Source organism: Larimichthys crocea, chromosome X (assembly GCF_000972845.2).
Source record: "Larimichthys crocea isolate SSNF chromosome X, L_crocea_2.0, whole genome shotgun sequence".
In the NCBI taxonomy this organism is placed as follows: Eukaryota; Metazoa; Chordata; class Actinopteri; family Sciaenidae; genus Larimichthys; species Larimichthys crocea.
In genome coordinates, this window is record NC_040020.1 from 9258724 (window position 1) to 9272010 (window position 13287).

Sequence of the window (13287 nt, forward strand, 5' to 3'; positions counted from 1 at the left end):
CTTTACCTTCACCCACAGCCATCTTTAAAAAGGGAAGTCTTCTCTTCCTCTGAACCTCCTTGTTTTGTTTTTGGCACATTACAGAACAAGCAGGAGCATCGGTATTCAATAATTAAATCCCCGTTTAACTTCATAGGGCGTGCTTTTACTGTTCACATTGATCAGAGATTCCACAGCTTAATTGAACGCTCGGGGACAAACGGATTAACGAAGAAAGAGCCGGAGGACAAGATCGGGGTTAGCATTAGCACACAAACACACACACACATGTTGTTGTAGCGTGATATTTAACTGCTCGACTCACTGAAGTCATTTGTTATTAGATGTATTTGAAACAGAGATTAGAAAATGACATGACTGACTCAAACACTCTGAGATGAATTCATCTCTATCTCTCTGCTCAGGGTGGCCTCAGCGTGTCATCGAGCCGCCCTTTAAGGACCGCCCACAAAATCCTGAAAACTGTTTGAACCTCTAACTCCACATTTCAGTGACATATCGTTCAAAGTCTTTTCACATGTTTTCAGCAACTATTTTCCAACATATATAAGAAAGAAATTACCTTTACATTGACTTTAATATTTAATATTTTCTGTTTTATTCGCATCAGAACTACAAAAACATTATGCAGCCTCCTCCCCTGCCACCACCGCATTAATCTCCGAGTTGAGGTTGATGTATTACTGTAAGTTTTGCTCTTGTCTTGACTCCATGTTTCTGTTTTTAATATCAGGGGCACTCTGAGTCCGCCACCAACAGGACTGAGATAACAATAACACTGCTGCCATGAATATTTCAGTCCCCAAAGGGAGCTTTCAGACGCTGGGTTAGCTCTCAATCATCCTTCAGGCACACACCTGGGACGCTGTGTGTGCATGTGTGGTGTGTTGTTGTGAGTGTGTGTGCATGTGCGGTGTGTTGTTGTGAGTGTGTGTTTGTGTGTTTTCCAAACCAGCTATTCAATTTTTCTCCATTCGACTGAGCAAAGGTGGAGAATGTGGTGGATCGGTGGATTTTGGTGGTGACCCCAGAGGCTAGAAGCTGCTTGACACACACACACATAATTCCACCTATTCCATCGCCTCGACCCCAGAGACAGAAGCAATAATAAGGCCATATGTCTCTGCGCGGTCCCGTGTAGCTGCGGGCCACAGCGGGCAGCACGCACCCTGGATAAGCATGCCATCCCGTCAGCGCTGATGGACGGAGATGGGAGGCTCCCAGTGAGTCACGCTCTCAGATTTGTTCAGGGGCTTCTTGACCTTATGGGGGGCCACAAACACACGCAAACATGCATCCGTAAATATACATGCATACACTCACACGCTACGACACAAACAAGCCAAACGCACACGCACACGTGTGCAGAGCTCCAGAGGCCATCCATTGTTTCCTGTCAGACGGGAGAGGACAGGAACGCCGGGATAATGAGAAAATGTGCTCCAAGTGGTTTTGGATGAGGCGCTGAGGGGCTTATTTGTGTGGATGTTGTTGCAGGATGTTGTTTGACTGTGTGTGTGTGTGTGTGTGTGTGTGCGCTCACGTTCAAATTCGCCCTCAAATACATATAAATGCCGCACTGGTATATGATGTAAGAGATGATTAATATCTTTGTTTTCATGTCTGAAGACGCTCAGTCAGAAGCTTCCAACATTTTCTGACCTGTGATCAGCTGAACGGTGTCTCTGTCATTCGTACGTCTGTTCTCACACTATGTAACTTTGGGCTCCGGGTCGGGAGAAGTACGTAACGCTTTACGGCACTAAGTCACACAGCAGCAACTATTTCACTGATTCTGGTGAAACTGGATCATATTTTATGGAGGAAATGTTTTCTGGTTTTCCCTCTGATGTCCTCCGGCTGCTCCGCCTCAACTCTCTGTGATTTACAGAGTTTATGATGGACAGTGAAGTAAACTGCTGACAGCTGTAGCTGCTGTTAGCTCAGTTCGTCAGCTTGGTGGTGAGCTCAGAGCGACGGGTACCCGTCGCTCTGAGCTCACCGCCAAGCTGACGGACTGAGTGTTTGTACCAACAGGCGTTATGGACTACCAGGAAGAAGAAGAGGAGGTAACCAGGCTCAGCAGCTTCTATGGACATGATGGCAGAGGAGAAGAGAGTGAAGAGGACGCTGACGGAGGAAGCTAAGAAGAGAAAAGGAGAGAGTGAGCGAGCAAGAAGCCGCCGGACAAGAGTAAATGTGGGACTGACTTTTAGTGGTTGGTGAAATAAAAGGCTGAAAGACAGACGCCGAGTTGGGCTGACCCGGCGAGTCCGAAGTGAGTTCATTCAGCCACATGATGCTGCACTCTCCATAACCGCTCTGTAGTCTGAGATCTCTCCTCGCCTCAGCATGGATGCTCGGGTTTGCACTCTTGAATCCAGTTTTTCTAGAGATGGCGTCCGGTGTGTGTAGCCTGGATAAACAGTCAGAAATAATAATAATAAAGAGACATCCTGAGCTCATTCCGGCGCCGTCAGCGGTGAATGAGGAGAGCGGCGGCTGTTGTAGTTTCCCCGTTGTGTTGAAGTACGCTTTGGCGAGTTGTCACAAGTATGAGATCATCAGAGAAATGATTAGACTGGTTCTCACCGTGTGGTAAATCACCTCCTTCTCTATGTGAATATAATTCTTATTAACGACTGTTTCTGCGATCACACGCGACCTCGAGCACACGTCTGTGTTTGAGGCTCGCAGACGGTGGAAGGTCAGCGGCCCTGCTCTGTTACGCCCTTGTTCACATTTGAAATGAAAGAGGGCTCTCTGTGATACGGAGCTCCGTCTCTTCAGACTCCACAGGTAGCCTGTCTGATGTCTGCTGCACGACGGGGGTCCCTTATGGACCCAGATCACATGAAGCTCCTGTGGACTCACTTATTAAAGGCTACAGCTCAAAGAGACTCGGGACCTTACATCTTTTCTTATGTGCAGTCCACATCACGCTCTGAGTGTGTTTACGCCGTCGGACGAGTGCAACCAGCAACTCGTTAATGTTTGAGTAGAAATCAAGCAGCAACCTCCGTGAAGCCGATGCAGGAAGGTGACGGGTGTTGATGCAATGTGCTCCACCTTCACACCGCCTCTGAAATTAAACCAGACGGTAAATGTGCTGTCACGATTAAGCAGTAACCTCGGCTAAAGTGCCACAAACTGCAGTTCCTCTAACGTCCACTTGAGACTGGCTCCAGAAGTGAGTCAGTCTCCATAAGTCCCCATGTCCAAATGTCCAACTTCACAGCAGAAATAAACATGTTTACAGCCTGGTACAAAAAACAGTTTTGGTCTCTGTAGCTAATTTCCCCGTTCATGACAACTGTACTGAGGGTGAATTTATATACAACTCACCTGTTCACATTATATTAAGGCTTAAAGTTATGCAGGATTAAGAGCGTGGACGCTTTGATTGACAGGTGGGTGTCTTATTTGAACAACCTCAGCCTCGCATCTTTGCCCATTTTTGGATAAGCTGGGAGCCGGTGGAGGCAGGACTGCCGAGATTCACCACACCGAAACAAATTTGAATCTTGGTTGCGGATACTGGATTTAACTCAGATTCTTTTGTCGATGGTTGTGTTGATTAAATCCGCTAAACACCGTGTGTCTGCTGTAAACTGGAAATATTAATTGTGTTGTAATCACACCCTGTAAAAAGATACTGGCACAGCTTTTCCACCATATGTGCTCTGCCTCACCGTAAATTACCATATTCTACAGTCGACCTGCATGCCGTCATCCTGGATCATGAGTCAAACCTGATACAGTCGGTACATGTGACACACATGTTTGCATCCCTGCATTGCAGCGACCACGTGCAGCTTCAACATCTGATCATAAAGAAAGTCAAATCAAATGAAAATAAAGAGGGTAAAAGAGGGATCGTGTCCATGACGCCGCTGATGATTCAGTGTCTCTGTAACTAAAAAATAAATTCCCCCTCAAAGCCAGTGATTAGTCGGGGAACAGTTGGCGAGCGTATGGCTGTGATGAAGCCGCATGAGGTTCAGTTAGCAGCTTGCTGCTTCGCTTTTTTTTTTTCCTCTTCCAGCCGAGTCAGACGGGAATACTGACATGAGACGGCACATAAAAGCCACATCAATAGTACAGACAGACAAAATGATAAACAGGGCGGCCTCCTCTGCTGTAAATTCACAGCGTGCATCGGTTCCTGTAAAGGCACAGGTTAATGTACGGCGAGATGAATCCCACCGAGGCGCCACGCCGAGGTGAGGCGGGGAGATTGATGTGAGAGTGAAAGACAGCGTGAGGGGGAAGCGGGTAAACACTCAGCTTTAGACAGAAAAATACTCCTTCTCTCTCTCTCTCTCTCTCTGTCTTCTCTCTTTTCTCTTTCAACCCAGCCCTCTCTCGGGTGAGATTACTGTTCCCATGGCAACGCAGCTGATTGCATGGAAATTGCTGTGGTTGTGGGTGCCATGGCAACACATTACATCACATTATGCTGGGGTTAAGAGGCTCCGTGTGTTTCACATGTTGCGGGTTTTTCGCGTGTGGCTTGGACGTCAGAGAGAGAGGCAGTTAGTGGTCACATGAGTCGCCATGGCGGCAACAAGTTGGGCACCTTCCTGTTTCCTGAGCCTCCACCCACACCGCCTCGATGTTTTTGGTCCCCCCCCTCATTCAATCTGAGATTACAATGAGCAGGTCTAATCCCATGTTACACGCACATTACAGCACGTCTGGTACGCTCGCCAGCCGCTATGCAGCGATGTCAGGCATTTCACGGAGGCTCGAGTTTTATTATTGACTCGCTCAAAGCATGCAGCCTACTTAGGTGTGCGTGTGCGAGTGTGTGTGTGAGTGTGTGTGTGTGTGTGTGCATGTGTGTGTGAGGTGGGATATAAATATACTCCAAGACGTTACCGATAGAGATACTGAATGTTCTGGTAGGAGGTACTTGCGATAAAATCTTGGGTAAGTTTCAGGCCCCGCTGCTCATCGTGAATACATTTATTGTCTCATTTTCACGCTGTTGACTTGGTTTGAGACGATGGCGAGTAAAAACGTCCACGTCACACACACACACACATGCACACACACACACACACACACACTCCTTGCATTCAGAGATATTTATTTCTCCGGTGGATTGTTTCAGAGGCAGAGCGTCTCCATGGTGACGGCAGCCCACAGACCAGGACGAGGAAGAGTGAGGGAAGGAGGCGAGATGTTTCCAGCTTATCTTCCACTGCTGTACACTTGTTGACACACTTATATGATGTGATGTGTATTCACGCGGGCGCTTTAACACACTCTCTCTCTCCGCCCTGTCCTCTCTCCTCCACCTGCTCACACCTGGTCTGTTGTTGCTCTCTCACATCTCTGTGCTCCTTCTTTAAATCTCTCCGTCTGTACGAGGTGTGATCGTGAATTCTGAGATTCTGAAATATAAATATACCTTCACCTTACTAGGATTTAAAATGGTCTTTTAAAAGTGGATAAAACATAAAGATACTACTACTAACACTAAATATATCTCACTGGTACGTCTGGACACATCTTCAGTGATCATCATCAGATGTTTTTGGGTGTTTTCCTTCAGGCGACCCAGCTCACGCAGCTGACTCGACCCAAACTTGTGTCCAGATGCTACTCTGTCATCATGACCCTCCTCTCCTGAGCCACAGCCACCTTGAAGCTCTCTGCAGCATCTGTTGCACCGAGGATGCTTCTTCTCTTTCTCATGCACTCGACCTCCGTTGGGAAGCATCTTGCTGGCATTCTGACCAGACCATCATCACACTATTAAAATAAAAACATCTGATTTTACCTGCAGCTGTAGTAAATCTCGCTATGGGAACAACCGACCGCAGACGTGTGAAACGAGGATCTTCTTTTAAAAGTTTAAAATACATAAAATACAAAGAGAGTAATCAAAGATCAACAAAGTAGATGTAAAACTCGTGGGCGCCACATATTAAACCTCTCCAGACAGTACTTTCTGAACCATGTACCAACACATTTCACCAAAGAACATTTGAAGTATTTCACTGCCAAGTACCCGAACTGAATATCCGACAGCACTGAGTCATTACAAGTATCAGCCAGCGTTCGCGTTGTGATATTTCAACGTGCAAGACGTTTTAGAATATTTATAAAAGTCTTGATTTTTATGTGTGAACTTTCTCCCACCGCTCCGAGTACGTTCGCCGTATGACGTCTGTGTTTCCGCTCTAAAAAAATCACCAAACCGTGTACGGCCAGCTCGGCACCAAACGGCACGGTGGAGGTGGTGGCGACCAAAAACAGAGCTTAAAAAAAAAACAAAGCAGAGCCGGTGTTTGATTTCTGTTCAGCAGATGGCCTGAAAATATGATTTTTAATGAATGCTAATGTGCGTTTGCAGGATGTGTAAATAAGCAGCTGTTTTCTGGGTGATAATATGTCAGCGCTGTGTTTGCATATATGGTTGAAAATGAGATTTTAATCATACGTCCGTTATGTATTTATAGATTCTGTTCATATTTCATATTTTAGGTACCTCATGAATGTAACATTTGAAGGTCGAAACTTGTCGTTCAGCGAAGAGGGTCACCAGATGTTCCCCAAACTGGTCATCATTCTCCTGGACAAAGACAGGCAGTGGGACAGGGTGAGCATGTCCTCTGTCCTCCTCATCCTTCCTCCCCTCTGTGATCCGTCTGTCGCTTCTTCTCCTCTTTGCCACTTGAAGTACCTGTTACAGTTAGCCTGTATATCACACAGCCTTCCTCCCACTCACTACATACAGGTTGGCAAGTGGGAGCGAGGCTCCCTGACGATGAGGTACCACGTGTGGCCTCGCTTCGAGCTGTACTCGGCAGCGGAGGAGCGGGAGGACCACCTGTCCATCGTGACTCTGGAGGAGGCGCCGTTCGTCATCGTGGAGGACGTGGACCCGCTCAGCGGCACCTGCATGAGGAACACCGTGCCGTGCCGTAAACAACTCAAGCTCAGGTGAGAGCTCAGAGGTTTGACAGGTGCAAACTTTAGTCTCCAAACTCAGATTTGTTTGTTACTGCTGGATAAATATTAAAGACTCGAGTGCTAGAAATAGAACACTGCAATAAAGACGTATTGATTTCTACATTTTCTGGTGTGCTGTGTCTTCAAAGCTCACACTCATGAATTATTGTACTTTTTCTGTGAATTTTCCCCCTTTGGCTTCTTTGTTTTTTTCCCGCTTCTTCTTTTTCATCTCTGGATTTTAAATCATCCCTCGGTGTGCTGTGATTACCTCCGCTCGCCTCACCACTGCTAACTAGATCATCGTCTTTTGGTTTCGGCCACTGTTTTCCCGCCCCCTCCCGGATGTCTCTTCACCCTGACCCCTCTTGCTATCCACTTCTCCTTGGTGTGTGATAATGAATTTTCTTCAGTGGCCTCCTTTTCTATCACTGGCCTACCTGAAATCTCCTGAGGGTGTCCTACATCTTCTGGCTCAGTGGTTTTTTTATTGACTGATCTTTCACCCTGCTCTCTCTCCTATTCCCCTTTTCTTCTTCCCGCTGTCTGTCTCTCTGTCTGTCTGTCTGTCTGTCTGTCTCTCTGTCTGTCTGTCTGTCTGTCTGTCTGTCTCTTCCTTCAAACACATCCTCACACACAGCCTTTTCAGAGAGAGGCAGCACTATGCCACAGAGAATATATGCAGGATTTCTCTCACCAGCCCAAAATACTCCATGAGCTCGATGTGGATTCGTCTCAGAAATGTGTTGATTCAGTCTTAGAGCTGGATAAGATAGATACATAAACTCATTGTTTACCGTGTTATGCAGGGGGTTATAATTATTTTCTTGATTAATCATTTGGTCTAAAAAAAGAAAATGCCAAAAGCACAAGATGATGTCTTGTTTTGTCCGAAATCACAGCCCCAAATTAAATAATAACTACGATATACGATAGTTTATGATACCGTCTCGTATGTGTTGCTCGTATACGACAGAGAGCAGCAGCAGATCCTGACAACTCAGAAGCTGCAACCGGTAAATGTTTGACAATGACAAAAGCTGTAAATTTTCTGTCACATTTAAACCCCGATGGTTTCACTGACGGTGTAAAGAATAAACGCGTATCCGTGACGTCGTCTACAGATTTCTGAGTGTGGCGGCTTTGGTTGCTGCCATTTTGGCAGTCGTGCCTCCGCTGAATGACGCCTGGTTGCTCAAACGAACCGTCTGTGACGACATCCACCTGTCAGTCAAAGCATCCACGCTCTTAATCCTGCATAACTTTAAGCCTTAATATAATGTGAACAGGTGAGTTGTATATAAATTCACCCTCAGTACAGTTTTCATGAACGGGGAAATTAGCTACAGAGACCAAAACTGTTTTTTGTACCAGGCTGTAAACATGTTTATTTCTGCTGTGAAGTTGGACATTTGAACATGGGGACTTATGGAGACTGACTCACTTCTGGAGCCAGCCTCAAGTGGACGTTGTTGTGGACAATGTGCTGGTTTTTGCACCTATATCCTGTCAGCACACCTGTCTGTTTTCTGCACCTGAATCCAGACGAACATCAGATTTCTAACACGTTCTCTCTCGTTCTCCTACTTTTGCTTCCTCTTCCTCTCCGCACCACCTCACAGCAACCAGACGGGCGATTCAGGGATTTACATCAAGCGCTGCTGCAAAGGTTTCTGCATCGACATCCTGAAGAAGATCGCCAAGGCGGTCAAGTTCACATACGACCTCTACCTGGTGACCAACGGCAAACACGGCAAGAAGGTGAACGGGACGTGGAACGGCATGGTCGGAGAGGTGAGAACGTTTGTCTTTATTTTACACACATGAACGATGACTCAGGTTATTGTATCTGTAGTGGACAAATGTTTTTAGGTGTCTCTTGTTCGGAGTCCAGCCCAACACTAGAAAGCAGCAGCAGCTTTGTGAATCGGGTGTTAACAGCTTTAAAATACCAACCTGACAGTTTGGTCGATTTCATACAGACCTGCTGGCAAATCAGCTGATCGTGGATTTCACAGCTGGCGGATCGCCGCAGGAGACCTCGCCAGAAAACCTTACTGAACCAGCAGAGTGACTGAATGCAGGAGTAAACCTTAAACACCAGAATGTTCAGCATGACTGCAGGTCTGTTTCTGGTGGAGTCCCAGCCACCGTTTAAGCATCTTCTTAAGCGCCTGGTGCGTTCAGCGTGCCTCCCTGAAGACATGCGGCACTATTTATAATGACACAGAAACAAAAGTGACGCTGCTTCAAATAGCAGGGACCAAATTTAACATCTGTGATTTTGTGAGTGAGAAAAGTTTTTCTCTCGGGCTGCAGTGGCGGCAGGTTTAGCAGGGCGTTCCAGATGTCCTTCTCCCCAGCAACGCATCCCAGCTCCTCCTGGAGGATCCCGAGGTGTTCCCAGGCTAGACTATGTGGTCCCTCCAGCAGGTTCTGGGTCTGCCCCGGGGTCTCCTCCCAGTTGGATGTGCCCAGAACACCTCCAAAGGAAGGCACCCAGGAGGATCCTGATTAGATGCCCGAACCACCTCAGGCTCTACTCCGAGCTCCTCATCCTATCTCTGGCGGAGGAAACTAATTTCAGTCGCTTGTATCTGTGATCTCGTTCTTTTGGTCACCACCCGAAGCTCATGGCTGTAGGTGAGGGCTGGAACGTAGATGGACTGGAAGATCGAGAGCTTCGCCTCTTCCCGCCAACATCGCACCAACTCGCCGATCCACCTTCCCATCACTCATGAACAAGACCCCGAGATACTTGAACTCCTTCACCTGGGGCAGCAACTGGCTGGACTTTACAATGCACAGACGAAGCTGCTTTTCCAGAAAACCAATTAAATAAGCGAGTAAACATGTAATCTAATACTTCTACTCTCGCTGCTACGAGCAAGGAGAGTGTTCAGGTGCCTGTAGGAATTTATCTTTACGATGGGACTAATTATATTGTCTGAATGTCTCTGTTAGCTTCTCACTGTCTCTGTCAGCCATCGAGCACTTGTTCCCCACAACCTGGCCTGAGGGGGAGCTGTGATCAGCTCTGCAAAAAAAAAAAACTCAGGAGGAGAGGAGGACAATGAGGCTCCTAATCAGAGATGGAGAGGAAGAATCCGCCTCGGGGAAAGACCCACTTCTTTCCTGCACACATTAGGCATCCAGCACAATGCTGCCTTTACAAGTCGATGCGATGTCCAACTTAATTGATTGTGGCATCGAACAAGTGACTTTATTATTATCTCAAGAACACGAGGAGTTAAGATGTGCGGCGTAAGAAAAACAACATTATTTGTTGCATGAAGGGAAAGGCTGTGCAAATGTGCAGCGGCTGCATTCACGGATGCATTAGTCCGTGACGTTCAGTGCCTAAGTAAGCAGCTAATGATTTAATTTGAATGAAAGAGAGAGAGAACAGAGAGAGAGCGATGAAGAAGTGTAACAAACAATAGAGAAAACAGAGCGTAGGATGTTCACTCTGACATACATTTCCCTTATTAACAGTCTTTCATGCTACATTTTTATTCTTGGCCCGAGGCTGCAGAAACTTCGGGGCTAAATATACCTGAACACGCTCAGGGACGCTCGGTTGGCGGGAAGTCGGGCGCTGACCCAGTGTAGCAACAATCCGACATCTTCTCCTGCTTCCATTCTATCAAAGATGATGCGATCCAGAGAATATTCATCACCGCTGACCTTTTACTGTTTCCCCCGTCTTCTGTGTCCGTCTGTCTCCGGCCGAAACATCAGGTGGTGTTGAAGAACGCCCACATGGCGGTGGGTTCGCTCACCATAAACGAGGAGAGGTCGGAGGTCATCGACTTCTCTGTGCCCTTCATCGAGACGGGGATAAGTGTCATGGTCTCCCGTAGCAACGGAACCGTCTCCCCCTCCGCCTTCCTCGGTGAGCGGGACGTACAACACACACACACACACACACACACACACACACACACACACACACACATATGACCACTGACAGACGTTTATGTAGGATCTGTTTTTCTGCAGCGTAGTAAGTTATTTTGTGAGCTACAGCTGAGATTGAAGTTTAACTCTTGACTTTGGGAACAACAAAACAAGCTCACCTCAAGGTCCATTTAGTGGTTCTTCAGTCTTATCACACACACACACACACACACACACACACACACACACACACACACACACACACTCGTGTTTTAAAGTTGACATCTTGAAGATTTCAGTGCTGCTCGATTTGGCATCGCTCGTGGTTACCGTGGTAACAGCAGATGCAGTTTAATACCTCAGGGCTCCCTGCAGCAAACAACTCGTTTGGCAGCTTCTCTTTCGACCGGTTGTATCTGGTCACGGAGCCGGTCGAACAAACCCAATCAAAGGGGAGTCGTTTTTTAAATGAACGCCATGAGAAACACTTTCCATACAGAGCAGGTCGAGACTGTGGACGAACATCTGCAGAGACCGGATGAGTTTAGAGAAGAAGAGAGACAAAGATGCACAGCAGCATTAACAATAATAATAATAATAAATACTATAAGTGAAATAGAAATAGACTTTTAATGTGAAGCAGCAGCAGAAGCACAGGAGTTAACTGTAAATACATTGATTACATTTAGTTAAAAAAAGGATCGTTGATGCTGTTACCTTTTAAAGTTAGTTTCCTCAGCTGATGAAGGTCATGTGATCCAGACGAAAGCCTCAGCTGTGGTGTTTGTCTATTCTGTCTGTGTGTGAAAACTGCAAAGCAACATGAGTACATGAGTCCATTCACACCTACCTGCCTTCCAATCAGAGCTCCTGAGTTCATCCAGACAAGTACAGAATGTCTGAATACAATCCTGCCGATACCAGAGGCTGATTTTATATCGTCTGTTTTAATGAACTTCCTGTCTCCTGTGACTCCTCTCTCTGTCTCAGAGCCCTTCAGCGCCGACGTCTGGGTGATGATGTTCGTGATGCTGCTGATCGTCTCGGCCGTGGCTGTGTTTGTGTTTGAGTACTTCAGCCCGGTCGGTTACAATCGCTGTCTGGCAGATGGCCGAGGTGAGAGGACGCACACACAACACACACACACACACACACACACACACACACACACACACGACAGTAAAATATGCAACGACGTAACTCTACCTGTATATGGTAAAACACTGTTTCAAAACCTTTGTTTATACAGAAAAAAGTAGATTTTTATATATTAGAGACAGTTATATAGTAAAACACTGTAATATTTAATGCCATATTTTACGGTCTTTTACTGTCATCGTAAAATCTACAGACATTTTAAAATATGGAATAAAAACGCCAACCGTATACCTTAAATCTTAACATCCTTTTACTGTAATATTAGAAAAGGTTATATCTTTATTTATACAGCATTTTAAGTGAATTTATACAGAATAAAGTATTTTATATTAGATTTTTGTACGGTAAAGCACTGTAATATTTAAATAGCATATTTTACAGTCTTTTAGATCTTTTGGTTGTTTTTTTTCCATAAAATCTACAGACATTTTAGGATATGGAATTAAACACCCAAGTATTAATATACTGTAATAATAGAAAAGGTTTTACCGTATTTATTACGGTAAAATTCTGGCAACCACAGTTTTTTACCGTAAAAACAACAGTTTCTTTTTTACAGTGCATGTTCAGAGACAAAGAAAGTTCATTTTCTCCACTGTTATGTTTTGTTACCTGCTCCACCCGCATGTGCTCCATCACTTTAACAATCGCGTCTGAATGAGGGCGACTGCAGAGCTTGTGGACTCTCGTGGATGTCTTGGAGTACTTATCTACATCTTAAGCTCTCTCACTAATGAAAAGGATCACTGACAAGAACCAGACAGGTGATCTTAAGTGTTCTTCATCGCTGCGAACAAAAGACTCTTCTGTTCTCACGTCACATCTTTTCTTTACTCTCGGATATCGCACAAAGCCGCCACATCTCGGCTTGTAAAAACCTGATGACTGCACTTAAGTAGATCTGTTAGCATACATTGAAAATGTGTGTCAGGTTTAATGGTGTCTGACAGTATGGAGCAACACCACCCTGTTGAATCAGATTCAGCTCCGGCAGACCGTTCAAATCAATTTTCCCGTCAAAATCAGTGGTTCAGATTCAATCTATTTCTTTCTCCAGGTTTTATATACCCGGCTCTGTTTGACTCTCAGCGTTGCATTAACCTGCCACAACGGCAGCCACTCAAGATAAAATCAGAGAAGTGTTATATTGCTGCTCACGGTCTTTTTATCAAGGACCAGGGGGGATAAGAGTAATGGTGTTTGGTTTGGAGTTATGTTTCCTGCCGTAGTGTTTTCTGTCACAGCAACAGTGTGGTTTAATTGCCG

General features: G+C 45.8%; 1 protein-coding gene across 8 annotated transcripts in view; it reads left to right on the forward strand.

Annotated features, from left to right (window-relative positions):
* The window catches only part of grin2bb (glutamate receptor, ionotropic, N-methyl D-aspartate 2B, genome duplicate b), a 100567-nt gene that overhangs the window by 69206 nt on the left and 18074 nt on the right, over nt 1-13287 (forward strand). For all 8 annotated transcript variants that reach the window (XM_027283303.1, XM_027283305.1, XM_027283306.1 and 5 more), the window contains 5 exons: nt 6496-6610; nt 6749-6954; nt 8586-8757; nt 10705-10858; nt 11854-11979. In XM_027283303.1, coding sequence (XP_027139104.1) covers nt 6496-6610; nt 6749-6954; nt 8586-8757; nt 10705-10858; nt 11854-11979 — 773 coding nt within the window. The remainder of the gene's footprint in view (nt 1-6495; nt 6611-6748; nt 6955-8585; nt 8758-10704; nt 10859-11853; nt 11980-13287) is intronic.